This window comes from Canis lupus, chromosome 9 (assembly GCF_048164855.1).
Source record: "Canis lupus baileyi chromosome 9, mCanLup2.hap1, whole genome shotgun sequence".
Lineage (NCBI taxonomy): Eukaryota > Metazoa > Chordata > Mammalia > Carnivora > Canidae > Canis > Canis lupus.
The window spans coordinates 37,278,047-37,303,431 of NC_132846.1; the positions used below are offsets into that span (position 1 = coordinate 37,278,047).

At 34.6% G+C, this 25,385-nt stretch overlaps 1 protein-coding gene and 1 long non-coding RNA gene across 7 annotated transcripts in view; one reads left to right on the plus strand and one right to left on the minus strand.

The window, feature by feature from the left end:
* Positions 1 to 25,385, plus strand: part of MNAT1 (MNAT1 component of CDK activating kinase) — a 189,281-nt gene that overhangs the window by 43,457 nt on the left and 120,439 nt on the right. For all 6 annotated transcript variants that reach the window (XM_072838837.1, XM_072838841.1, XM_072838838.1 and 3 more), the window contains 3 exons: positions 8,731 to 8,883; positions 10,651 to 10,724; positions 22,811 to 22,914. In XM_072838837.1, the coding sequence (XP_072694938.1) occupies positions 8,731 to 8,883; positions 10,651 to 10,724; positions 22,811 to 22,914 (331 nt within the window). The remainder of the gene's footprint in view (positions 1 to 8,730; positions 8,884 to 10,650; positions 10,725 to 22,810; positions 22,915 to 25,385) is intronic.
* Positions 7,700 to 8,874, minus strand: LOC140640060 (uncharacterized). The gene is made up of 2 exons (XR_012036724.1): positions 8,711 to 8,874; positions 7,700 to 8,250 (listed from the first exon to the last, which is right to left on the minus strand). It is a non-coding gene; the product is annotated as an uncharacterized lncRNA (long non-coding RNA).

A 25,385-nucleotide genomic window follows, 5' to 3' on the forward strand; every position in this document is an offset into this window, starting at 1 on the left:
TCGTTGGTCTATTTTGAGTTAATTTTTATATATAGTGGGAGGTAGGAATCCAGTTTCATTCTTTTGCATGTGGGCATAACTTTGATTTTTAAAATAATGAGTTAATATTTTTAAGATGGTAAATTTTTTACAAAAATTCTGCTATATACTTTATAAATGTACAATTACAATTTATAAATTTTTAATCTTTATAATTAGATGTAATAGGTAAGAATACTGCATAAAATAGCGTATTATTCACTGGTGTTTTTATGTAGAATGTGTAGTAAATTTTGCTTCACTTTAAGCTTCAGAAAGCTATTCTGTATTTTGTCATAAGAATAATCCTTCATATTTGAAGATAAAAGGGCCATTGTTAATATGTAGATTATCTTTGGAATTAATTTTGAAACACCAATGAGCAAGTGTGAAGAAAAAGGTGATTTTATCTTAAATTCTTGCACTAATGTTATTAGAATGAGAATAATAAAGTTATTATTTTACCTTCATTTATTTCTTCTCAGGTGCTCTTCCTTTCTTTATATAGATCTGAGTTTTTGGCCCATTTTTCTTTCTCTAAAGAACATTTCTTAACACTTCCTACTTGACAGGTCTATTGGCAACAAATTTTTTCAGTGTTTGATAAAGTCTATATTTTTTTCTCACTTTTGAAGGGTAATTTTTCAGTGTAGCGAATTCTAGGTTGGAGGTATTTTTTCAAGTTGAATGAAATTCTTTACCTTTGTTCCTTTATAAGTGAGTTGTCTTCCCTGCTCTGGCTTCTTCCATCATTTTTTATCTTTAATTTTCTGTAATTTGCTATTGATATACCTAGGAGTGTTTTGTTTTATTTTGGTATTTGTCTTCCTTGGTTTTCTCTGAGCTTTTTGGACTTTTGGTTTGGTGTCTGATGTTAATATAGGGAATATTTTCAGTTGTTATTTCAAATATTTCTTCTCTGCCTTTCTTCTCTCTGGCATTCCATTTACACATATCTTAACACTTTCTGTAGTTCTGTGGTTTTGTAGTTTTTGGATATTCTGTTCATTCAGCCGTTTTCTCTTTGGTTTTCAGTTTTTGAGGATGCTGCTGATATATCCTCTTGCTTGAAGATTGTTTCCTCAGCTGTGTCCAGGCTACTAATAAGGCCATCAAAGGCATTCTTCATCTCTGTTTATATTGCTCATGTTCTCGCATCTTGTCTACTTTGTTACAGGCCTTAGCATATTAGTTATAGTTGTTTTATATTCCTAGTTTTATAATTGTAACATCCCTGTCATGTTTGGTTTTGAGCTTGCTCTATGTCTTCCAGTTGTGTTCTTTGGTACAGCTTGTAATTTTTTTGGTAACTAGACATGGTTTTTAGTGTAGGAGAATTGTTTTAAGTAGGCTTTTAGTAAAGGTGTGGTGAGGTATTAGGGGGAAGGGAAGTGTTCTATACTCTTATTGTTAGGTCTCCGGATTTTAGTGAGCCTATGCTTTTGGACTGTTAAGTTCACAATTGTTTCAAAGGGGCTTGTGTATGTGTGTGTCTGTGTGTGTGTCCCTTCTCCTCCCAGTTAGAATTGACTACGTTGGTAATTTACCATCTCCCAGTTTAGTTAGGCTCTAATAATACTCCAGCTGGTTAGGCTTTTGTTAATTAGTTTCACCTGAGAGCAAGCCTTGTTGAGAAGGCTAGAGTGCAGTGTGTCAAAATGGTTCCTTTCCACACTTCGTCCTTCACATTTAAATTATGATTATATTTCTTTTTTTAAAGATTTTATTTATTTATTTGTTTTTTAAAGACTTTATTTATTTATTCATGACAGAGAGAGGCAGAGGCATAGGCAGAGGGAGAAGCAGGCTTCTCACAAGGAGCCCGATGTGGAACTCGATCCTGGGACCAGAATCACATCCTGAGCCAAAGGCAGATGCTCAACCGCTAAGCCACTCAGGCGTCCCTATGATTATATTTCTTTATAAACCTTTATTGAGCACATGTAACCTAGTTCTCAGACATTTTGGTTTTGATCTCGGAACCTTAATTACCGAGGACTCCCCAAAAGCTTTTATTTCTAACGATTGTATCTGTTAATATTTGTCATATTGGACATTAAAATTGAGAAAATTTAGGGGCGCCTGGGTGGCTCAGGTGGTTAAGCATCTGCCTTCGGCTCAGGTCATGATCCTGGGGTCCGGGATCGAGCCCGTGTCGGCTCCCTGCTCAGAGGGGAGTCTGCTCCTCCCTCTCCCTCTGCCCATCCCCCACCACCTTGTTCATGCTTGCTCTGTCACTCTCTCAATAAATAAAATCTTTAAAAAAATAAAATTGAGAAAATTTGAAAATACATACTCATTAAAAATTGTAAGCATATTACATATTATGTAACTATTTTATAAAATGTATTTTCCAAAACAAAAATTTTGGAGTAGCATTGTACGTTTTGCAAATCCGTTTGATGTTTGGGTTAAGAGAGGACAGCTAGATTGTGATATTTGCTTCTGTAGTGAACCTACGTTGTTATTTCTGTTGAAATCAATGAAGACGATATGGCTTCCATAGATACGTAGTTAGAAAATGGAGGGATCTGTTGATAGCTTTTTCAGATAATGCAAATATTTTTGCTTATTTAGGTAAATATATATTTAGTTCCTTTGAATCATTGTGAAAGTAAAGGGAATATCTTATTTAATGTAGGACCTGCATTTCTGGATTTCGTAGTACTAACTGAATTTGCTCTTAGCTTTCCCAATATAGAGTTAGAGTAATGGTCTCTATAAATCTACATTCCTGGCTTGGTCTACTGGCAATTTGTTTTCTTTAAATTCTCCAAAGCTCTGCATGTACCTGGTGGCCAGGTTCCTTTATCATTCATATAATTGTTTATCAGGTCTCCCAGTGTGCAGTATTGTTTCTGAAGGCCTTCATAAAGTTAGCTAGAGGACTTTTCTTTCAATTTCTAACTGACCACTCTGTTTCTTCAACCATATATTTGAGCCTTTGCAAAACTTGGATGTCAGCATCCAATACCATCACCTCCATGCTTTTTTGGCTATTCTAGGTCAAAACTATTCATCAGTGGCAGCAAGAATGGATTCAGAAGAGTAGAGGCCACATATTTCAGGAAATATGCCATTCAGCATAGTGTATTTCGAACTGTTATTGGCTTGGGGCATTTGGAGTGTGATGTGTTCATACTCACTGGCCAAAAGTTTGCAGTATGATTTGTTGAGCTATTGCTTTTTGGCTGAGAGCTTATGATAGTATTCAGAGTATACCTTTATCATAGAGTTTTATTTTTTCTTTTCTATTTTGACCACTATATTATGAGCCCTTACATACAAAGTTGGTGTTACTCTCTTTGTATCCTTAATAGAGTGAAGGATATTGGTTTTGAACATAACTGAGTTTGAGGTAACTTTATCTTTCTAAATAAAAAAATGTACTTGTGGGATATCAAAGAGGAACTGTGCAATAGGCAGTGTCTACTAGGAACTCAGGAAAGATATTTGGGCTAGAGTTAGACACTGGGGATTGTTACTTAGGTTATAAAAGTTTTGAGTAGGAAGTAAGATTGAAAGAAAATATGGAATGTGAAGCAGACCTTAGCCAATTCTTACTAGTTATATGATTTAAAACCAGTTTTTTGACCTCGTCTTTATAGTAAGGAAAATCATATCTATGTCATAATGTTTCTAATACATGTTATTCTTCTAACCTCTTTCCTTACTTTTCCAACCTTTGTCTAGAAAATATATACAATGTTGTTCAACAAAGCATATAAATTTGGCTTAGGAGTTTACTGAAAAGAGGGCAAAAATGGAAGTTAGGTGTATTCCATGGTCCTTGCTGTTTGTAAGGAAAATATAATTTACTTTTTGTTGGGTGGGGAGGAAGCTCATGTTTTCTTGGCATAGCTATACTAAATTACTAGCTCTTTCCTATGTAGCTCTATTTTTCTGGCTTAAAATGGGCTTAAACATACTATTTGAATTTGTGCCTTATATTATTTGCTTCTTAATTGTAAATTGCCATGCTAAATGCTAATAGTCAACAGAAGATTGAATAGTTATTTATTTTGAGTTCTAAGTGGAAAAAATGGGTTTCTATAATTTCTTTCTTTTTTATTTTGAGAGTATATAAATTTTATTCCCAGGGTCTATGAGGGGAAATTTATAGTGTTTTATAATGTTTTAAAACTTCTATTCCTTCTATTTTTATGGATGAATTCTTTGCTTAATATTGTGAAGCACTATTTTACAGTAGTTTTTTTTCTGGAGTAGATAGATTATGAATTCCCTTTTAGGTATAAAGTGATACATATCAGTGTAACCATTAAGTCACAGAAAAGTTATTTAAAAGTTTTAGAAAAATTAGGCAGCATATTTTGAGAGAAAAAAATTCTCCTAGTAATACCTAGCTCTTACCCTGTAGAGTTCAGTACACATGAATTTAAGGAATAATTTATTATAGGGATAAAATTTTTCTTTAACAGAAATTATCACGTTTATCTTTCAATACCATAGACTTCTTTTATTTAATTTATTTATTTGAGAGAGAGTGGGTGCACATGAGCCAGGGGGGAGGCAGGGTGGGATGGGAGTGGGATGAGGGGACAGAGGAAGAGGGAAAAACAGACTACCTGCTGAGCAGGGAGCCCCAAGCAGGGCACTCTCAGGATCCTGGGATCATGACCTGACCCAAGGCAGACTCTCAACTGACCGAGCCACCCAGGCATCCCAGGACCATAGACTTTTGAGTTGTTTCAGGAAGCCAGTGAGCTGAAGAAGAATGGAAAGTCCTGATAAAACTAGATTACTCCAAAGAAAGTCTTTAATTACAAAATTTGGGATTATTTAACCTTTTCTAAGTTAATTAATCTATTTTAATAAGTATTGAAATCCTGCATGAAATATAACTCCTTTGAAAAAAATAAAATAAGTTAAATCTTTGCAAAGGAATATAAGCAGTTAAATATTGGTAGAAGAAAATAAAATCTAAAAATAAATTGTTTAGAGAGTAAAGAAGGTGGGCACCATTCTGTTATTTATTTATTTATTTTTAAAGATTTTATTTATTTATTCATGAGAGACAGAGAGGCAGAGATATAGGCAGAGGGAAAGCAGGCTCCTTGCAGGGAGCCCAGTGTGGGACTTGATCCCCAGACCCCGGGATCACTGCTGAGCCACCCAGGTGTGCCGCCATTCTGGTTTTTTTAAAAAAGAGAAAACTAACGATGTCTTTGGGAGTGGGTAATGACTAAGGATTTGAGCTTTTCCAGCAAATTTTCCTGTGCTCTGGGAAATACAAGATTTTGTAGGAAAAACTTTCTTGTGCTCTTGTTCCAAAGACTGTCCATATACTACTGTTTTGGTTGCTCTGTTGCCAGATGCAGTGAACTAACAATTACTAGCTTTTTCTTTTGTTCTTTTTTATTGTTTTAATGTAAATACTTTGTAAATATGCACTTTATAAATATGTAGAATTGGTCACATTAACTCTAAAAGTAGTATGTTTCTGGTGAGAAGTGAGACATAGAATAGAATGAAGTAGAGCTTTCAGTTTTTTTCTGTGTGCTTGTATATTTGAGCTTGAAGAAAAGAGTTACTTGGTCTTGTAGCAGTTAAAATCAGAAAGGGAAAAAGTTGTATAGGAAAAAAATTATTTTAAAAATTCTTAAATACTGTTGAACTTATGATTTAAGGTAAAGTTTTAAAAAGTAGAGATATAGAACTGGCTGTGGAAACAATATATGTAATATGGAATATAACTCTTAGAAGTATTTATTACCTTGTTTTTTAAATTTTTAAAATTTTTATAAAGATTTATTTGAGAGAGAGAAAACAAGCAATGGGGAGGGGCAGAGGGAGAGAGAGAAGCAGACTCCCTGCTGAGCAGGAAGCCTGATATGGGGGTTGATCCTATGACCTAGATCTAGATCATGACCTGAGCCAAAGGCAGACGTTTAACTGACTGAGCCACCCAGGTGCCCCCTGTAACACCTTTTTAAGTGAATTATCAACTGAGTCTATTCTCCAAGACCTTGAAATACAGAGTATTTGTGGTTTCATAGTTTTGAGTATTTTAGATGGCTTCTAGCTTATAAATATCTTTAGTCAGTGTAGTTTTATTTAGTTTTAAAAAGATTTACTTATTTTAGAGAGAGAGCTTGAACAGAAGCAGGAGAGGGAGAGGGAGAGAAAATCTCAAGTGGACTTGAGGCTAAACTGGAGCCTGATATCATGACCTGAGCCAAAACCAAGGGTTGGTCACTCAACTGACTGTGCCATGCAGGTACCCCCAGTCAGTGTAGATTTATTTATTTATTTTTAAAGATTTATTTATTTATTTATTTATTTATTTTTTTTTTTAAATTTTTATTTATTTATGATAGTCACACACAGAGAGAGAGAGAGGCAGAGACCCAGGCAGAGGGAGAAGCAGGCTCCATGCACCAGGAGCCCGACGTGGGATTCGATCCCGGGTCTCCAGGATCGCGCCCTGGGCCAAAGGCAGGCGCCAAACCGCTGCGCCACCCAGGGATCCCGAGATTTATTTATTTTAGAGAGAGTGAGCGTGCACTCGGGAACACATGAAAAGGAGGAAGACAGGGCAAGAGGAGAGAGAATCCCAAGTCAACTCCAGTTCAGCTAGGAGCCCAACCTGGGGCTCAACCCACAGCCCTGAGATTATGGCGTGAGTCAAAACCAAGAGTTAGAGGCTCAACCGACTCAGCCACCCAGGCACCCCTAGTTAGTGTAGTCTTTTTTTTTTTTTTTTTTAAGATTTGTATTTATTTGAGAGAGAAAGCGAGAGCAAGAGAGAGCCAGAGAGAGAACACACACGCAGGGAGAGTGAGAGGGACAAGCATACTTTTCGCTGAGCAAGAGAGTCCAGTTCGGGGCTTGTTTTCAGGACCTTGAGATCATGACCAGAGCCGAAGGCATGTATTCAACCAACTGAGCCACCCAAGTGCCCCATCAATGTAGTTTTAAAGTTTGCTCATTTTCAACTTCTGGAGTTAGATTTCATTTTCTCTAACCATAAAGATTAGGAGAAGTGCACCACTTGAAATCTTTCAAATCCTAAAGTGAATTTTCTGGGGTTTTGTTGATCTTGATAATGACAAATGTGATCTGTGTTCTCTTAGGAATTTTTTTCCCCCTCTAATATTTGGTAACAGTGTTAAGAGAAATATATAAAGGTCAATGTTATTGTTAGTAAAGGTCAATGTTATTATTTTACTAATAACCAATCTTAAAGATTCTTATTTCTCTGTATCACTCTTCTCATTTAGCTTATTCCACAAGTCAGTTACATACCTGGAAGAAATAAACATTTCCCTTATTCATTAGAATTTCTCTTTTCCGCTCTTATATTCTTTTTTTATTTTATTTTATTTTTTTATTTTATTTTTTTTTATGTATAGCTTATTGAGTACTTACCATCTGTCAGGCACTGGGGATAGAGAACAATGTAGGCCAGATTCCTGCTCTCATGAAATATAAATACATCCTGCATCCTCATAGAGGTTACAGAAAATCAACACATAAATAATTTCAGATAATACTAAGAAAGGAGTGATTAGGGCTGGTATAGCCTTAATGTATGTGGAGTTGGGCAAGATCACAACTGGAGGGCTACATATCAAAATGTTTAAATATTGATTAAGAATCAGGCTACATCTTTGGCACAATATTGAGATTCCATGCTGTCCACTTTCTTCCCAGGTCTGCATTCTCAAGCCCCAGAGGCTAAAGGAGCTGTTTTTTTTTTTTTCTAGCCAGCCTTTCTACTTGTAGCATGGATGTCTTAGGGCAGGAATGGTTAGTGTGCCTGGACCCATCAAAACAGTGTGAACTGATCCTGTCAAGTCCCTAGGGATCCAGTACACAGAGGTTAACCTCTCCAGGTCCTTGTTTTTCCAACTTAAGACTTCCAGGAAATTCTCTTCCCCAAATTACACTTCTCAAGAAGAGAAGAGGGAAGGGACACATCTGGAAAACTTGGCTTTCTTAGGCAGTCCTTTTGGTGGATTTGGGGCAGTAAACTTTAACTGATTAAAGATTTTATGAGGAACCATACCTTCTTTGATTTCTCAGGGCACGGCTGTGGTGATTTTCTCCTTTGTCCGTAGATACTGGGGCGCACACCATCCATTCCTTCTCCTTTGGCCTGGGGCATTGTGGGGTTGGGGCAAGGAAGACCTCTTTCAGCTAGCATCTTTCCCTTGTAATTCCCATTTGCTCAATTGCTTACTGAACTTTCAAAAAAACTTCCTTACAAGGCTGGAAGAGAAAAAATAAGCCTTTGTTTTAGTGATTTGGAATGCAGACTTCTTTAAAGTGTAGGCCTTTGGCCGAGGCTTTTCTTGCCTCAGTCTAAGAGTGTTACTGTACTAAGAATGGAGGTGACCATAGACCACTCTTTTACATGCCTCTTTGACTTTTCCCTATCCTGCTATCTCAGAATCTGCCTAGCCTCGGCCGATTTGTTTTAATTTGTAAATTTAATTTGTAAAATGAAACTTGTATCCCTTGGGATACTATGTCTGAAAAGTAAGCTCTAAATGAAAATAAATATTATCTCAAAGGTTTTTTTGTATGAGACTTAAATAGCAGTGATTATTTTTCCTATTTCTCCTCTCCTGCCAGATAAAGACACCCAAATAAAAAACCACCAAAACAACAAAAAAAGGTTAACTATATACAGAATTGTTGTGGATTTGAGTACTGGCTTACTGGTTACCTTGTATTTTCTCCTTATAGGTGTGAAAGTTGCGTGGATTTACTGTTTATGAGAGGAGCTGGAAACTGTCCTGAGTGTGGCACTCCACTTAGAAAGAGCAACTTCAGGGTACAACTCTTTGAAGATCCTACTGTGGACAAGGAGGTTGAGATTCGGAAAAAAGTGCTAAAAATGTAAGTATTATTATTTGAATGATTCAGTATACGAAGACTTTAAGTATTATTTCAATAATTGCTATAATTATTTACTGATGGAAATACAGTTTGGCAAGTGAATAAGTTCATATATGCATTTGTTGAACAGAAATTTATTAAGTTCTTAGAGAATATTTATCTAACCTTTGTTAGAGAAGAGTAGATCCTTTTGATGGATGGTTTTACAGTTTGTTTATTCACTATTCATTTTTTACTTTAGTTAACATATATTAGTACTTACTGTGTGCAAAAGCTGTGTTATGCATAACTAGGTATGAAATGAGTGACATAACTATGAACTTTGCCCTCATAAGACTTACAGTATAGTAGTGTAGGATAGTATGGAGATAGATAATAAAACAGGCAAACTAAACAACTGTGTAATTATAAATTGAGAAGAATATTCTGAAGTTAGTGACTGAGTGTTGGTGTGGGTCATTGATGCCAGGTGAGGCCTGTGAAAGGTATCTCATTTAAGTTGAGATTTGAAGGCTGTTAGAGAAAATAATGTGTTAGCTGTAATTTATTTTTATATTTATCTGTGTTTGTATAATGTATCTATTTTTAATATTGTCATTTTCATTTATAATTTAGTTTTTACTCTGTGAATAGTTTTGAGTTTTATCTGTCCTTTTATTAAAAAGGATACCTTATTGTTTTTGAAGTTTAAGGAATATATAAATTTAATGTATTATTATTATAATATATTTTTTAGTGGTATATGTTTCAACTTAGGTCACTGGTATTTTATTTATTTGTTTTCAAAGATTTTATTTATTTATTTGACAGAGAGAGTGAACACAAACGGGAAGAAACAGGCAGAGGGAAAGGGAGAAGCAGGAGCCCGTGAAGCAGGGGGCCTTGTGCTCTGGGCTTGATCCCAGGACCCTGGGTTCATGACCTGAGCTGAAGGCAGACGTTCAGCCGACTGACTGAACCACTCAGGCGTCTCTAGGTCACCAGTGTTGTAAAGATTTATTTATTTATTTGAGAGAGTGAGCGAGTGTGTACACAAGAGCAGAAGCGGAAGGGATAGGTAGAGGGAGAGAGAATCTCAAGCAGACTCTGCTCAGCGTGGAGCCTCACTTGGGGCTTAATCTCACGACCCTTAGATGGTGACATGTGCCAAAACTGAGAGTTGGACCCCCAGCTGATTTTGCTAACCAGGTGCCTCCTAGGTCACCAGTGTTTTAGCAACATCTTTCTAGGTGCTTAACCTGTGTTATTTTATCAGTGTCCTAAGTGTCTTTTATTATTTGTATTGCTTCTGGGAGATAGTCTTTTAGATTCTTTTTTTTTTTTTTTTTAATTGTGATCCATTGTAGTTTTGTAATTCTTCACAGATACATTACAATATTTACAGAATTTCCTGGTCTTTAGTATGCTTTAGACTATAATTTTCATGAAAAATAGGAAGGTGTTTTTTTGAATTAATTTTTACCTTTCTGAAAATTATCAAATCTTTATAAGAAGTAAATCAGGCTCCTAATTTCTTTTTCTTTCTTTTCCTGAAGTTTTAGAAGGATTTAACATATTTTATCATTCTCTCTTGATTCTGTTCCTTCTCTATTGTCATAAGAATATAAGAACAGCATTCTTGTTCTAGTTATAAACATGATGTCAGGAAAACTGTTTTATACAGTAAGCAACCCTTTTCTGTGTATCATGAAAAAATAAGAAGATACAAATTAGATAATATATAAAGCAAGAGATATGTGATATGTTCATTTTTTTCTTCTCTTAAAGATACAATAAAAGAGAAGAAGACTTTCCTAGTCTAAGAGAATATAATGATTTCCTGGAAGAAGTGGAAGAAATTGGTATGTTTTTGATGCTTGTACTTTTGGTGTGTTACCCTGTATGCTTTTATCTCTTAGATAAAAGATAAACATTTCACATAAAATTTATAACAAGTTTTGTTGTGATAACTGGTGTTTTACCTATTAACTTGCTGTTGTACTTGAATCATGTTAAATTGAAGGCATACTTAAGAAAAGGACATACTTAAGTAGTAAACATTTTGTCTCAGGAAAAATAATATCACTATAGCTGCAAAGAAAGGCTGAATCTGTATATATCATCTGTATGTTGATGAGGTATTAGAATCAACACAAGGAAAAAGTACACAGATTTCTTTTAAAAAATATTTATCTGTGTCTATGGTGACTAAAGTCATATGTTTATCATATATGTCTCTGTGCATATAGCAGTTTGAAAATAATTTGAAGTAGTTGACTATTGAAGTGGCATTCTTTTATTCAGTATTCTCCTAGAATCAGAGGTTAGAGTAATCTTAATGCTTTTTCTTTAGTGATTAGTCAAAATCATGTTCATCAAAAGAAAGAATTATTTTTGCTTTCTTAAATAAGATTTCAGAGATGTTAAAAAGCCTGGAAGTTGTCTTACATCAATGAAAAAAATTAATGTTTTTTATAGCTGCCATAATTATTACTATACTTGGTTTGGAAATGATACAGAAATTACAGACTGTGAAAATAAGAATGAGATTTAGAGAATTGAACAAATCATCTTTTTTATTCTTCTCTCAAACCTAGTATAGCTAAGCTATACTTCTATTATTTCATATTTAAAATATAAATATAACAGCTTGATCTTTCTTTAGAAGGAGGTTTATATATGGAAAGTTTTTAGAAAACTTAAACTCTTGAGCAATGGAGTATTCTAATGCCATTAAAACTTCTTTATTAAGTGAGGAAAAACCCAGAGAATCTTTTTATTTTACTGTTACTGAAATTTTTCTTAAATATCTAAGTTCATTTGTCATGTCATAGCAAATAACGTGTACAGACTATAAATTAAGCTTTTTATGGGATCTTTTAGTGCCTTGGAGCCATTGTTTTTTCATTCTAATTTTATTCATTGCGCTCTATGTATTATCTGAACAACCATCAGTGGTTTGAATTTTAATTGAAAAAGTGGTAGAATTGGGAGTGCCTAGGCAAAGTAGAAAAGTTAGGATGTAGACTGAGAAGGTAAACCAGAAGAAACTTATTTTTTTTAAAACCAGAAGAAATTTTAAAGAATTGGGCAAGTGTAGAAATCTGGCTGTACATAGGTAATAAGTATAGAATAGGCAGTTGGGTAGTAAGCAGGAGGAAATCTAGCTCATGTTTATTCTAAAGGCAATGTGATTAATTAAGAGTCTGGTTGGTAGGTGGGCAGCCCTGGTGGTTCAGCGGTTTAGCGCCGCCTTCAGCCCAGGGTGTGATCTGGAGACCGGAGATTGAGTCCCATGTTGGGGTCCCTGCATGGAGCCTGCGTCTCTGCCTCTCTCTCTCTCTCTCTGTGTCATGAATAAATAAATAAAATCTTAGAAAAAAAAAACACAAAAAAACCAATGGACAAAGAAGGTGGGTAAGGGAGGTAGGGATCTTGATTCTAAAATAAGGTTCTGGTTCAACCATTATTTTTAAAAATGTATATTTTTTCTACAAGATGAATTAGTTTGAAGATAAGAACAGTTGGGGGACCATAGGTAAGACCATATTATGTTCAGAAGCAGGAGCCAGGATTGACCAGTAAGAGCAAGTCTGGATATTACAGCTGTACCGTATATAGTCCTTTCCTTTTTACCAGATAAGAAAACAGTGGCTCAGAGCATTTAAGTTGAAAGTGATTCTGCTATCATGTATATTCATGAGGGACTATCTTCAGTTGCAGTTATGTTGAAGCATTCTTACCTACCTCCACTTATTTGACCCATTGGGGTAACGGAGTTAAAATGTACCTAAAATGTACCTTCCATAAAATTTGCTGATTGAAGCCAAAAGCATAATGAATACCTGATGAACCTTGTTTGTTAGAAGATGTTCTCAAGTATATCTCTGTACTTATCTTACCATTTATTTATTTAGAAGATTTTTATTTATTTATTCATTAGAGATAGAGAGAGAGAGAGAGGGGCAGGCAGAGACACAGGCAGAGGAAGAAGCAGGTTCCATGCAGAAGCCTGACGTAGGACTCGATCCCAGGACTCCAGGATCATGCCGTGGGCCGAAGGCAGACGCTAAACCACTGAGCCACCCAGGGATCCCCACCAGTTCACTTATATGCTGAGAGTTGTTGGCATTGGTAAAAAAGCCTTCTTTTGTACTTGTTTTTGTAATTATGTAATTTTATTAAGTAGTTTATATGGTTAGGAAAAAAGTGCATACCTTCTGAAGGATTCTGCTTCTCAAGTTCTTATTCCATTTTAGAAAATGGAAACTGAACAATATAGATGGCAAGTATGATTTATACAAGAAAGAAGCAATTAAACTAATTAAAGGCTAGACATTCATTGTATGTCATTAAGTTAGAGAATGACTGTACACTTAGTGTATATGTTTTAAGTTAAAGTATTTAAGGAGTATGTATGTGTGTTTCCCTCCCTTAACAGACGTAAGTAATCAGCTACTAATTTTGATCATGTTGAACATAGAACAGTTCTGATTGTATTAGAAAATATTGATGAAGTTTGGGGCCTAGCCTCTTGGACTTAGGGTTTATTTTCTGAACTTCAGCTCAGTTTAGCAAATACTAACTGTTATATGTGCACTTTACTTGCTGGGCATATATGATCTTTGCCTTCAGTAGGTTCAGACTCTAAAGAAGGAAATAATTTTGTAAACTAGTAACTATAATATAATGTGAAAGTAGTATAGACATTTATTTGTATAGTATTATGAGAATACAGATAACAAAACAATTATTCCAACATTGAGGAATAGAAGTATAGTTTGATCAGAGAAGAGGTCATATTTGAATTTGACCTTAAAAGATAGAATAGGAGTTTACCAGGTGGGAAGAGGATGGAAGAACATTTCTAGCAAAAGACAAAATTACAGAGATACAGGGTATTGAATATGTTGGAGAATGAGCAAATAATAATGTTATAGGAAGTAGAAAATGGAGAATGACTAGAAATGAGGCTTAAGAAAGAGACTAAACCTGGGTTAATGAGAACTTTGCATGCTAGGCTATCAGGGTAAGATTTTATTCTGTGGTCAATAGTGAGCCAGCAAGGTAGTGTGATAATGATGTGAAATATTGACAGGAGATCCTAGAGTCTGCGTAACATTTTTAAGGGGCCATTACAACAATTTGGACGAGAAATAATGAGAACTTAGAGTAGGTAGTGGGGGGTGGAATAGATAAAGGGATGTTTAGACAGAATATTCAAGGACTAATTTGATACAGGAGATGAAGTAGAAAGAGCAGACAGGGATGAGTGAAAATTCATGACCTTAAGCAGTAGCAGTAGTATGGTATTAAGAAAATAAAAGCTGGAGAACAGGTAGTATTAGTATTTTTTTATTGTTTTGTTAGGTGGAGAGTGAAGCAATGAGGGAAAGACTAGTTTTAGCTCTTTTACGTTTTGTTAGGGTATGGCTCCACCACTTAGTTGTATGTCATTGTTTTAATTGTTAGGATATAAATAAAACTTCCTTTTAAAATCTTGTTTCAGTAGCTGTCTATTTTGTGTTTTATTCATCCTTTCAAAGATGATTAATTCAATGCCTGTGATATCTGGCTATCTCTGCATTAATCAAAAGTATAAAATGTTAATTTAATGGGCACCTGCTACGTGCCAGTGCTCACATTATCGTATAATTTTTACAACTCTGAGATAAACATTTTTATCCCTATTTTGCATACAGAGAGTAGGTAAAGAGCACTTAAATGTTGTACTCAGGATTACATTGCTAGTAAATAATGAAGCCAAATTTTGAACATAGAGTTTTCTGACTCTCAGAGTCCATGAAAGTTCGTACTAGTCTCAGAGTAGTTACTAGTCTGAGTCTAGAATGTGGGGTGCTAACTGGGGAAATAGTAGGAGATGACAGAAAAAGCAGCAGAGTGGGGCCATATTTTGAAGGACCTTAAAGAAAATTAAACTCAGTAATGAAGGTCAAAGGGTGCTATTGAAGATGCTTAAGCCTAGAGTGAGAGGAATAGAGTTAGTAGGGTGGCTAAGGAATCTATGTGAGGATTTAGAAATTGGGAGTTGGTCATTTGGTTAAATAAATTTCATTTTGAATCCTTTCAACATCACAAATATAAAAGCTTTAAAATACTGTAATTTTGAATAATGGCATAAAATTACAATAGAAGGGGTACACATGAAGATGAACTTTCTTATAGCATTAACAATAGGCTCCTTTCTGTGGTTATGACAATCTAAACATAAAAATTCTTGTTCCTTTTGGCCCCAGGGATTATCTCAAAGGTTTGTTCTTAGTTTTATAATAAATAGATTATTCTCTTGGTTCAGGGTATGCTTATTTTGAAAGGGTGAGAAAGTCCTAAGGGCTTTAATTATAAATTTTGGATGTCAAAAAGACTTCAAAATTGTACTTTAAATAACATTAAATCTTTCAGAAAATACAATAGGTTTTTTGTTGCCTTTTAATACTTGACTAAAGGCAGGTCAACATCTGAGCTAAGCCAGCAACCAGATAAAGGGGCAAATGATTGTTATAGAAAATTGTCTTGTACTCTTTTTTTCTTTGAGACTGTTATATCAACCTGATTCATTATGGCATGTGTGAGACTTAATCTGAAAAGTTTTTAAAATAGTACTTTACTTTTTAAAAAAACTTTTTTTTTCTTTTTAAAGGAAGCAATTTGTATTTTTTATGATTATAAATTTATGTCTATTATGTTGCTATTACCTTGGCTTTCTAAATGAAAAAATGAAATAAATTGGTTATTTTAATTTTATTGGAATTGATCATAAAGTTTTTAATAAGCATAAAAGAAGTTGTATACAGATAAATTTCACTTATAATTCAACTTTACCTATTTCTGGATTCTACTTAATAGAAAATTTAAATCAATACTACACTGTCTACCTTTCTGATAAACTTTTTTTTAAACTGCTCTACATATTCTATTAGAATTCAATATAGAATATCAATTTGATTACCTTTACTTCTCAGATTTATAACCAAAAGAAACCAAGATAATTTTTTTCCTGTACTTTATATCTACTTGCTTTGCCATTCTGTAATTATAAAGATCATTTTAACTAAATCTATAATTATAGAGATAATTATAAGTGCTAACATTGGTTTATTTATTTTTCCTCTTATGCTAATTCAACAAGTATTTCTTGATCTCTTACCAGATGGGAAATTCTTTTTTTTTTAAATAGACTATTTTTAGAGCAGTTTTAGAGTTATAGCAAAATTAAGTGGAAAATACAGAGTTCCCATATATCACCTGCCCCACAAATGCACAGACTTCCTGCTACCAACATCACCCCAACAAAGTGATAAATTTGTTATAATTGATAAACCTACATTGACATATCATTATTGCCCAAAGACTATAGTTTGAGAGTTTATTCTTTATGTTGTATATTTTATGGGTTTGGAGAAATATGTAATGACATATATCCACAATTATGGTATTATACAGAATAGTTTCATTGCCCTAAAATTCCTCTGTGCTCTGCTTATTTGTCACTTCTTCCTCCCCTAACTTCTGGCAACCATTGATCTTTTTCTGTCTTTACTTTTTTTAGACTGTCATGTGGTTGGAACCATATGGTATATAACCTTCTCAAATTGGCTTCTTTGACTTAGTACTAATATTTAAGATTCCTCCATGTCTTTTCATGATTTGATTGCTCGTTTCAATTTAATGCTGAATAATAGTTCATTGTCTGGATGTACCACAATTTATCCATTAAACTATTGAAGGACATCTTGGTTGCTTCTGTGCTTTGGCATTTGAGAAGAGAGCTGCTGTGAACATTTGTGTACAGGTTTTTGTGTGGACATCGTTTTCAGTTCCTTTGGATTAATACCAAGAAGTGTGATTGTTGGATAAAATGGTAAGAATATGTTTCATTTTGTAAGAAACAAACTGTCTTTCAAAGTGTTGTGTCATTTTGCGTTCCTGCTGCAATGAATGAGAATTCCTGTTCCTCCGTATCTATGTCAGCATTTGGTGTTGTCAAGTGTATTGGATTTTGGTCATTTTAATGGGTATGTTTTGGAAATCTTTTATTGAAGTTCTGGGAGTGATAAAGATGAATCATACCTAGAATCTGCCCTCAAGGAACACTCTATTAGGTCAAATAGATATGTACATTGAAAATAATTTTATAGGGTAGAAACTAGATAAGTGGCACCAGCTTGATATTAAGCAATACATTGTGGACATTCAGGGATAGAAAGATTGTACTTGCAAAGTGAATTATAAAGAAGAGCTGGTGATTCAATTGGGTATAGAGTGAGTCAGATATGGATAACCACAGTTGTTCTAGGTTCATGTTGGTACTAAGATATGGATCCTCTGGGTGCAGTACGATCATAAGTATGGAGGTAGGAAAGTACAGAGCCTGTACAGGTGCAGAGGAAGAGCTGAACTGTGTTATTAGTGTTCTCCAGACATTGAGAGAAACAGTACAACTAGTGTTGTAGATAAAAGTTCAGGCTTTGGAGTCAGGTAGTTTATGTTAAAATCCTGGTTACAACATTTACTGGCTGTATAACTTGGATGTAGTTATTTAATGTCTTGAAATCTTATCTGTAAAGTATGACTAACAGAAGTACCTATCTCAAAAGGTTATTGGGAGTTTTAAGTGATGTAATTAGGTCAAATGCTGGACATAGTGCCTGTCATATGTACTTCGTAGATACTTGATACACAGTGTAGAGTGTATTCTTCAAGCAAAGTTTTGAGGAGATCACTTCAAGCAAACAAATGAAGCAGAGCCTCTCTGGTTGGAATTGCTTAATATTTCTTTCCATTGGTTCTTGAAGAAGCACTGAGGAATCTGCAAAATTCACAGAGTAGAGAGGAAAAAGCAATGGGAGATAAGATTGGATTTTCCTTTTTCAAGACAGTGTGAATACAGAAGCAGTGAGTGAACTGAGTAACTCATGACTCAATGACATAATCAGAACTTTGTTTTAGTAGGGTTAATTGGTAGCTGATTCCATTAAAAGGAAGGACAGTTTATTCTCTTAATAAATACTTAATTCAGCAACCAGTACAGTGCTAGATAATATTTGATGCATAAAGCAAGGATACTTTTAGTTCTTCCCTTTTTTCACTTGATCATGTAGTGTCCTATATTATTACTTCAGTTTATGTGTTTAGGGTTGATCTCCCTAATGAGAGCTCTTTAGTCTTTGAAAATAGGAAAATCTTTGTATGCTCACAGCACGTAGTGGTGGGAACTGAATAGATAATCATTGAATTCTTTACTCCTTTCCTTTCTTCTTTTCTTTATGTTTGGATGATACAAAGATTATATAAAATATGATCTTTGAGTGCAAGATGAAGTGTGAGTAAAGAGTGCTGTGTATGTGTATACAGATTAAATGAAGTAGAAAGATTTCTTTATGAGCTGTAAATAATGTTTTTAACATTTGTAAGAAAAGGAAGTTATTTCTAGTTAGGGAAGCAGGGAAATGTCATTGAAAAGGCAGTATTTGGATAAACATTTAAAGATTGGGTATAGGGCAGCCCCGGTGGCGCGCAGCAGTTTAGCGCCGCCTGCAGCCCCGGGCGTGATCCTGGAGACCCTGGATCGAGTCCTATGTCGGGCTCTCTGCATGGAGCCTGCTTCTCCCTCTGCCTGTGTCTCTGCCTCTCTCTCTCTCTCTCTGTGTCTCTAGAAATAAATAAATAAATAAATAAATAAATAAATAAATAAATAAATAAAATCTTTAAAAAAAATAAAGATTGGGTATAGTTTCAGTAGTAGGAATGGTGATAAGGTATTCTAGGCAGAATGGTGTGATCAGAGGAACTGGAATAGGAAATGTAGGGGGCATTTGGGAAATGCAGACTGTCTACTTTCAAGAGAGGTCTTTATTTAGGAGAGAGAAAAATGGTATAGCTAGATTGTAAAGGGTTCTGAATTCTAAAAGTGTGTGTGTGTGTGTGTGTGTGTTTGTGTGTGTATTTTCCCTAGTAAAAAGAGGAAAGGCAGAAGGGATGAAAGAACTATAGGGTGGTAGAGGTGCAAGGTGATTAGAAGTGTGCTTCAGCATTGTATATTATTGATTGGGTTAGAGTATAGAGTCAGATGCAAAGATTCTGGAGATAGGAAATTAAGTCAGAGATTATTATAAATTATCCAGGGAGAAATACATTTCAGCTTGATGTATTGTCAGGGCACTTTGAGAATAAGGGCATATTTAAGGAGAGTTTTGGTGGTAGAATCTATAGGATTTGGCTACTAGTGCTTGTAGAATGCAAAGGAGAGTGGATCAGATGAATCATGTGTTAAATCTTGGTGGTTTATTTTTTATTTTTTATTTTTTTTTATTTATTTTTTTTATTTTTAAATTTTTATTTATTTATGATAGTCACAGAGAGAGAGAGAGAGGCAGAGACACAGGCAGAGGGAGAAGCAGGCTCCATGCACCGGGAGCCCGACGTGGGATTCGATCCTGGGTCTCCAGGATCGCGCCCTGGGCCAAAGGCAGGCGCCAAACCGCTGCGCCACCCAGGGATCCCAATCTTGGTGGTTTAGCATGATAATCATAACAGATACAGGAACAGATACAGGAACAAATTTGGAGATAATTATGTGTTTGCTTTTCTGAAATGCACTTTGAGATAGTGTCAGCTTTTCTTGGCATTTATTTGGTTGAAACTATGGGAAGTGATGAGATTGCTGAAAGAATATAGAGGGAGGAAAGAGAGCAAAAGCCATAATCATACAGATTACTTAGAGACTAAGAAGAGCCAGAGGTAGAAATAGGTAGAAAAAGGTAGAAATAGGAAAGAGTTGCTGGAGTAGTAGAGAGAGATCAGGAAAATGTATTAACTTAGTTAAAAGAGGGAAGTGCCTAAGGATAAATAAGTGATCAATATTATTAAGTAGGCATAGATATTGAGGATGATAGAGGTTGTAAAAGATTATTGGATTTGGTGGCTCAATACAAGGAGTAAATTATGAGTGATTGGCAAAGACTGCAGAATCACACTCTATTAACAAATGGATCACGGTTGACTTTCTAAGAGCAGTTGCTAGTTTTGAGCCTCCTTCTTTGTTTTGTGTTGGGGCTAGAGGGTGATTTATGGGGAATGCTTTACATTGCGTCCTAGCCACATTCCCTGGTTTACCACCATTAGTATTTTCTTTTCTACTTTGTGGTAAAAAAGTTAGAGAAATAGCTAGAGGCCTGTTGTTTCTCAGTTTCTCTCATTTCTCCCAGAGCTTTAATATTGCATGTAACAGAATTGATGATTGCTTTTGTGTTTTCTACATACCTATATATGAGCTTGGGTTTTTAACAGTGGTTATGATAAGTTGATGTTCTAAAATCTATTGGCCTTTTGAGGAGATAAAAATGAAATAATGGATCAGATTGGTCTTTAGAGTATGTTTGATGCCTTACTCAACAAAATAGGTAACCCTATGTTGGGCTCCCAATATCACTTTTCAATTTTTATAAGCCTCTATAATCCAAATGTCTAGGAACTGTTTGACTTTCTCTCTCTGACTTATTTCACTTAGTGCAACACCTTCCAGGTCCATCCATGTTGTTGCAAATGTCAAGGTCTCATCTTTTTTTTATGGCTAATATTCCATTGTATGTACATACCACATCTTCCCTATCCATTCCTTTATTAATGGACATGTGAATTGCTTCCACATTTTAACTATTGTAAATGATGCTGCAGTAAACATAGGGGTGCATGTATCTTTTTGAATTAGTGTTTTTCTTTGGACAAATACCTAGTAATGGAATTAACTGGATCATATGGTATTTATACCTTTACTCTTTTGAAGAACCTTCATATTGTCTTCCACAGTTACTACATTAATTTACATTCCCACCAACAGTATACTAGGGTTCCTTTTTCTCTGCATCTTTGCCAACACTTGTTATTTCTTTTTTGAGTTTAGCCATTGTGACAGGTATAAGTGATATCTCACAAAATGTGGTTTTGATTTGCATTTTCCTGAGATGAATGATGTTGAGCATTATTTCGCATATGTTGGCCATTTGTATGTCTTCCTTGGAAACCCTGTTTATTCAGGTCCTCTACTTTTTAATTGGATTATTTATATTTTTTTGGCATTGTTGTATCAGTTCTTTATATATTTTATATATTAACCCCTTATCAGGTGTATCATTGCAGATATCTTTTCTGTTCAACAGGTTTCCTTTTTGTTTTGTTGTTGGTTTTCTTTACTGTGCAAAAGGCTTTTTGTTTTATGATGGAATACTAATAGTATATTTTGGCTTTTGTTTCCCTTGCCTTAGGAGAATACCATATGCTTTCACTTATATGTGAAATGTAAAAAAACAAACAAATGAATAGACAAACACAAAGTCAAACAGACCTATAAATATGGAGAACAAACTGATCATTGTCAGTGGGGGAGATGGTGAGGGGCTGTGCAACGTGGGTGAAAGGGAGTAGGAGATAACAGGCTTTGAGTTATGGAATGAATAAGCCGTAGGGAAATAAGTACAGCATAGGGAATATAGTCAGTGGTGTGTAATCAGGTTGTATTGTGACCCATGGTAACTTCAGTTGTGGTGAGCATAACATAACCTATAGTTGTTGAATCACTATGTTGTAAACCTGAAGCTGATATAACATTGTGTGTCAACTATATATTCAAATAAGAAGAAAAAGAACAGAGAACAAGTAAAGAAGAAAGGCTAGGACCTATTGGAGTTGGTTAAAGGAAGGAGTGAGATGAGGAAGGAATCTGTTAAAACATGGCTTTTAGCATAATTATTTAGGGTAGCTCAAACCTGTTTATAGAACAAGCAGGAAGTAAAGATAAGTAATTGGAGAAGGGATAGAATGGCTAATAATGGATGGAGAAAGATTACAAAGGAACCCAAAGGAGGTCTGAATTGAGTTATGGAATAGGAGAGTCTTAATGATACAGATTTTTCTTTTGCAGGCTGGTGCAAACACTGTAAGGGGTGGGGTTGTGGATTGGTACTTTATAATATGAATTTGTATATACCAAAAGAGGTATTTTTGGTTGTTATTCAAAGTATCATAGTGACTGATCTCTATATGTAAACTTAAAAGGGAATAAGGCATTATTTTGAGTTGGACTTCTATAAAATTGTAAAATTATTTAAAAATTAATTAAAAAATTATAAAAAATTCTAACTCATTGAAATTTGTCACTTTTTTGAACATACGTCAGTGACTCAGTTAAGCATTTGCCTTCAGCTCAGGTTGTGATCCCAGGATTCTCGGATCCAGCCCTGTGTTGGGCTCCCTGCTCAGTGGGGAGTCTGCTTCTCTTCTTTCTCTCTCTCTCTCTCTCTCTCTCTCTCTCTCTCTTTCTCCCTCTCTCTCTCTCTCTCTCCCTTTCCCCCTCTCCCCTTACTCATGCTCTCTCTCTCAAATAAATAAAATCTTTAAAAAAACCTTGTTTTTGTTTGCTGTAAATTACACAAATATAGAATATTTTTTATTCTTTTGGATACTTTTTCTGTTTATGGAGCACAGATTCTTTTCAGTGTTGATTCTGACCAGTATAGTGGATCCCAGACGTACTCTTTTTACTTAAAAAATTTAAATCTTTTTTATATTTTAAAGTTACACTGGGGACTATAAAAATCAAATCTAATATTATGGCAAGCACATATCTTAGGTTTTCTATGGTGATTCAGAGATTTAGATATTATGTGTGGTAGTCTGACAGTCTTAAGGTTCACTTGCTTTTGAAAACATAGTTGCTGAACTAGAATTAGCCTCTAAAATGAGTAGTGGGTAAAAGGACATAAATAGAGCTGTAAATAATGATAATCTGATGAATTACTTAATTTATTTAATTACTTAATTAAATGTGTTTTTTTAATTAATTAATTCACTGTGATGAATTCTTTTTTATTTGCTACTCAAGGTTTATATTAAAACTATATTTCCTGTCATTGTTTCCTATTTGATGCAGTTTTCAACTTGACCAACAATGTGGATTTGGACAACACCAAAAAGAAAATGGAGATGTACCAAAAAGAAAACAAAGATGTCATTCAGAAAAATAAGTTAAAGCTGGTTGGTTGCTAAGTATTTTCTTCTTTTTCGTTAGAAATGAGTGTTTCCATATGATCCTTGAAAAGCTATCTTCTTTTAAAACATGTTAAATTTACAAAGAGTTTAGCTGAAATCCAGGCCAGAAATACAAGTATGTAGGCATGTAGGTAGGAGGCACAGTGTAGCTAAAACAACTTTGATGGCATTATTAAAGTATATTCTATATAATATATATATACACACACACTGTCAATTATTTAATATTGCCTTTCTAGTTTTGGAGAAAAGCAGAGGTACTTATTTTTGAGGTGCTTTATCAGGAATTTGTGATTGTTGGTCAAAGTGATACTAGTCATATCTGGATCACATAGCTTGTGTTTTCATCTTATGTTTAGAAGTTTTAGGACTTCTCCTTATAGTTTTAGGAGTGTTTCATTTATGTACTTCTTTCCTGCCATAAAGCTCTCAAGGAATTGACACTGCATTTTCATTTCATTCATACCCAGCCTGGCTTCCTTAGAATAGAAAGGTGTCTCATTAGAGGATCAATGTGCCATAAAAAAGACTCTCTTTGCCCAGTAGCCTTCTCTCGGTACATTAGAAGATACATGCAAAATAGGTATGCCTAGGTAACTTGTTGCATTAGCCTCATTTAACTCACTAATGGAAGGATGTTCCTTTTTTTTTTTTTTTTTTTTTTTTTTTTTTTAGGATGTTCCTTTTAAGTGAGTACTTTTTCCATTCAGCATTTTAAGCTAGGAAATACTGAGAGTTGCTGTGAAAGAATAGAATTTCAGGCTGGTTATTTATTTTAAGACAGAAATTTCTAATTATCTGAAAACTTTATAATGATAGGTTATTGAATAAAACAAATACTTTATTTCAGTGGGAATATTTGTATTGCTTTTATTCCTTTTGTTCTATTGTTGAATACCTAGATATATTTTAACTAAGTGATTTGGTCAGTAATTCATTGACATTAACTATCACTCTGTGTAGAATATTATACCTATTAGTGATACTGACCTGGGTATTTGGTATTGGTTTAAACATACAGACATGGGGACCACATTTTTAAAGATGGTGCTAGTTGACATGTATTAGTAACTGTGGTATCATTGGGTAGAGCCCAACTCTCTTGTGGCGCATGGAATATGGACTAACTTACATGGCTGATGTCTTTTTACTAATCTGAGGTAGCAGCTTGCTTTTAATGTCTCTGAATGTTGAAGTCTAACTGTTCAAAAACATCAAAGTTCTATCAAAGAAGAAAAGAAAAAGTCTTCTCCATGATTAGTTATATAAAGTGACCCATTTCTGACATAGACCCATTTCTGACATGAGTTGTCTGCTAAGGGGATCTTACTTGTTTCATGAAACTGGTACCTATCAGTATGAGCACAGAGAAACGGAATGTGATCTAATCTTAAAATAGAGACTTCGTGAAGATTAGCTTAGTATTTATTCTATTCTATTTATTATTTAATTGAACTACAGTTGATACAGATTGTTACGTTAGTTTCAGATGTACAATATAGTGATTCAGCAAGCATACATAACACATATGCTCATTCCAAGTGTAACTACCTTCTGTCACCATATAATACTATTATAATACCATTGACTATATTCTCTATGCTGTACCTTTTATCTCTGTGAGTTTATTCATTCCATAACTTCATATCTCCCTCTCCCCCCCACCTCATTGGCAGCCACCAATTTGTTCTTTGTATTTATGGGTCTGTTTTTGCTTTTTGTTTGTTCATTTGTTTTGTTTTTTAGATCTCACATATAAGTGAAATCATATGATATCTATCTTTCTCTGACTTCTGACTTGCTGCATTTAGCATAATACCTTCTAGGTCCATCTGTGTTGTTGCAAATGAAAAGATCTCATCCTTTCTTTATGGCTGGCTGAGTAATATTCCTGTGTGTGTATGTATGTACACTCTACATCTTTTTTATCCACTCATCTGTCAATGTGCACTTGGGTTGCATACATACTTGGCTATTTTAAATAATGCTGCGGTAAATATAGGGGTGTACATATCTTTTTAAATTACTGTTTCCTTTTGAGTAAATACCCAGTAGTGGAATTACTGGATCATATGCTATTTCTATTTTTAATTTTTTGAGGAACTTCCATATTATTTTCCACAGTGGCTATACCAATTTACATTTCTACCAGTAGTGCATGAGGGTTCCTTTTTCTACACATCCTGGCCAACACCTGTTATTTAAAATTAGTTTAATTTTTATTTTCAGTTTTCTAGATTCTCACAGCAGAGATTGCTGTGTAAATGTCTATCAGTTTAGCAGACTAAAAAAGTCAATTCAGTAACATTTGTTCATCATCTGCTAAGCATATTATACAGAAAGATGAGTAAGAAGCTAAGTAATTTCGATACAGTGTCATAAGCATGTGGAAAGTGTGTGCTTGTTACTATAGGAGTATAGAGGAGGGATATCTAATCTATTCTGGGAATATCGGG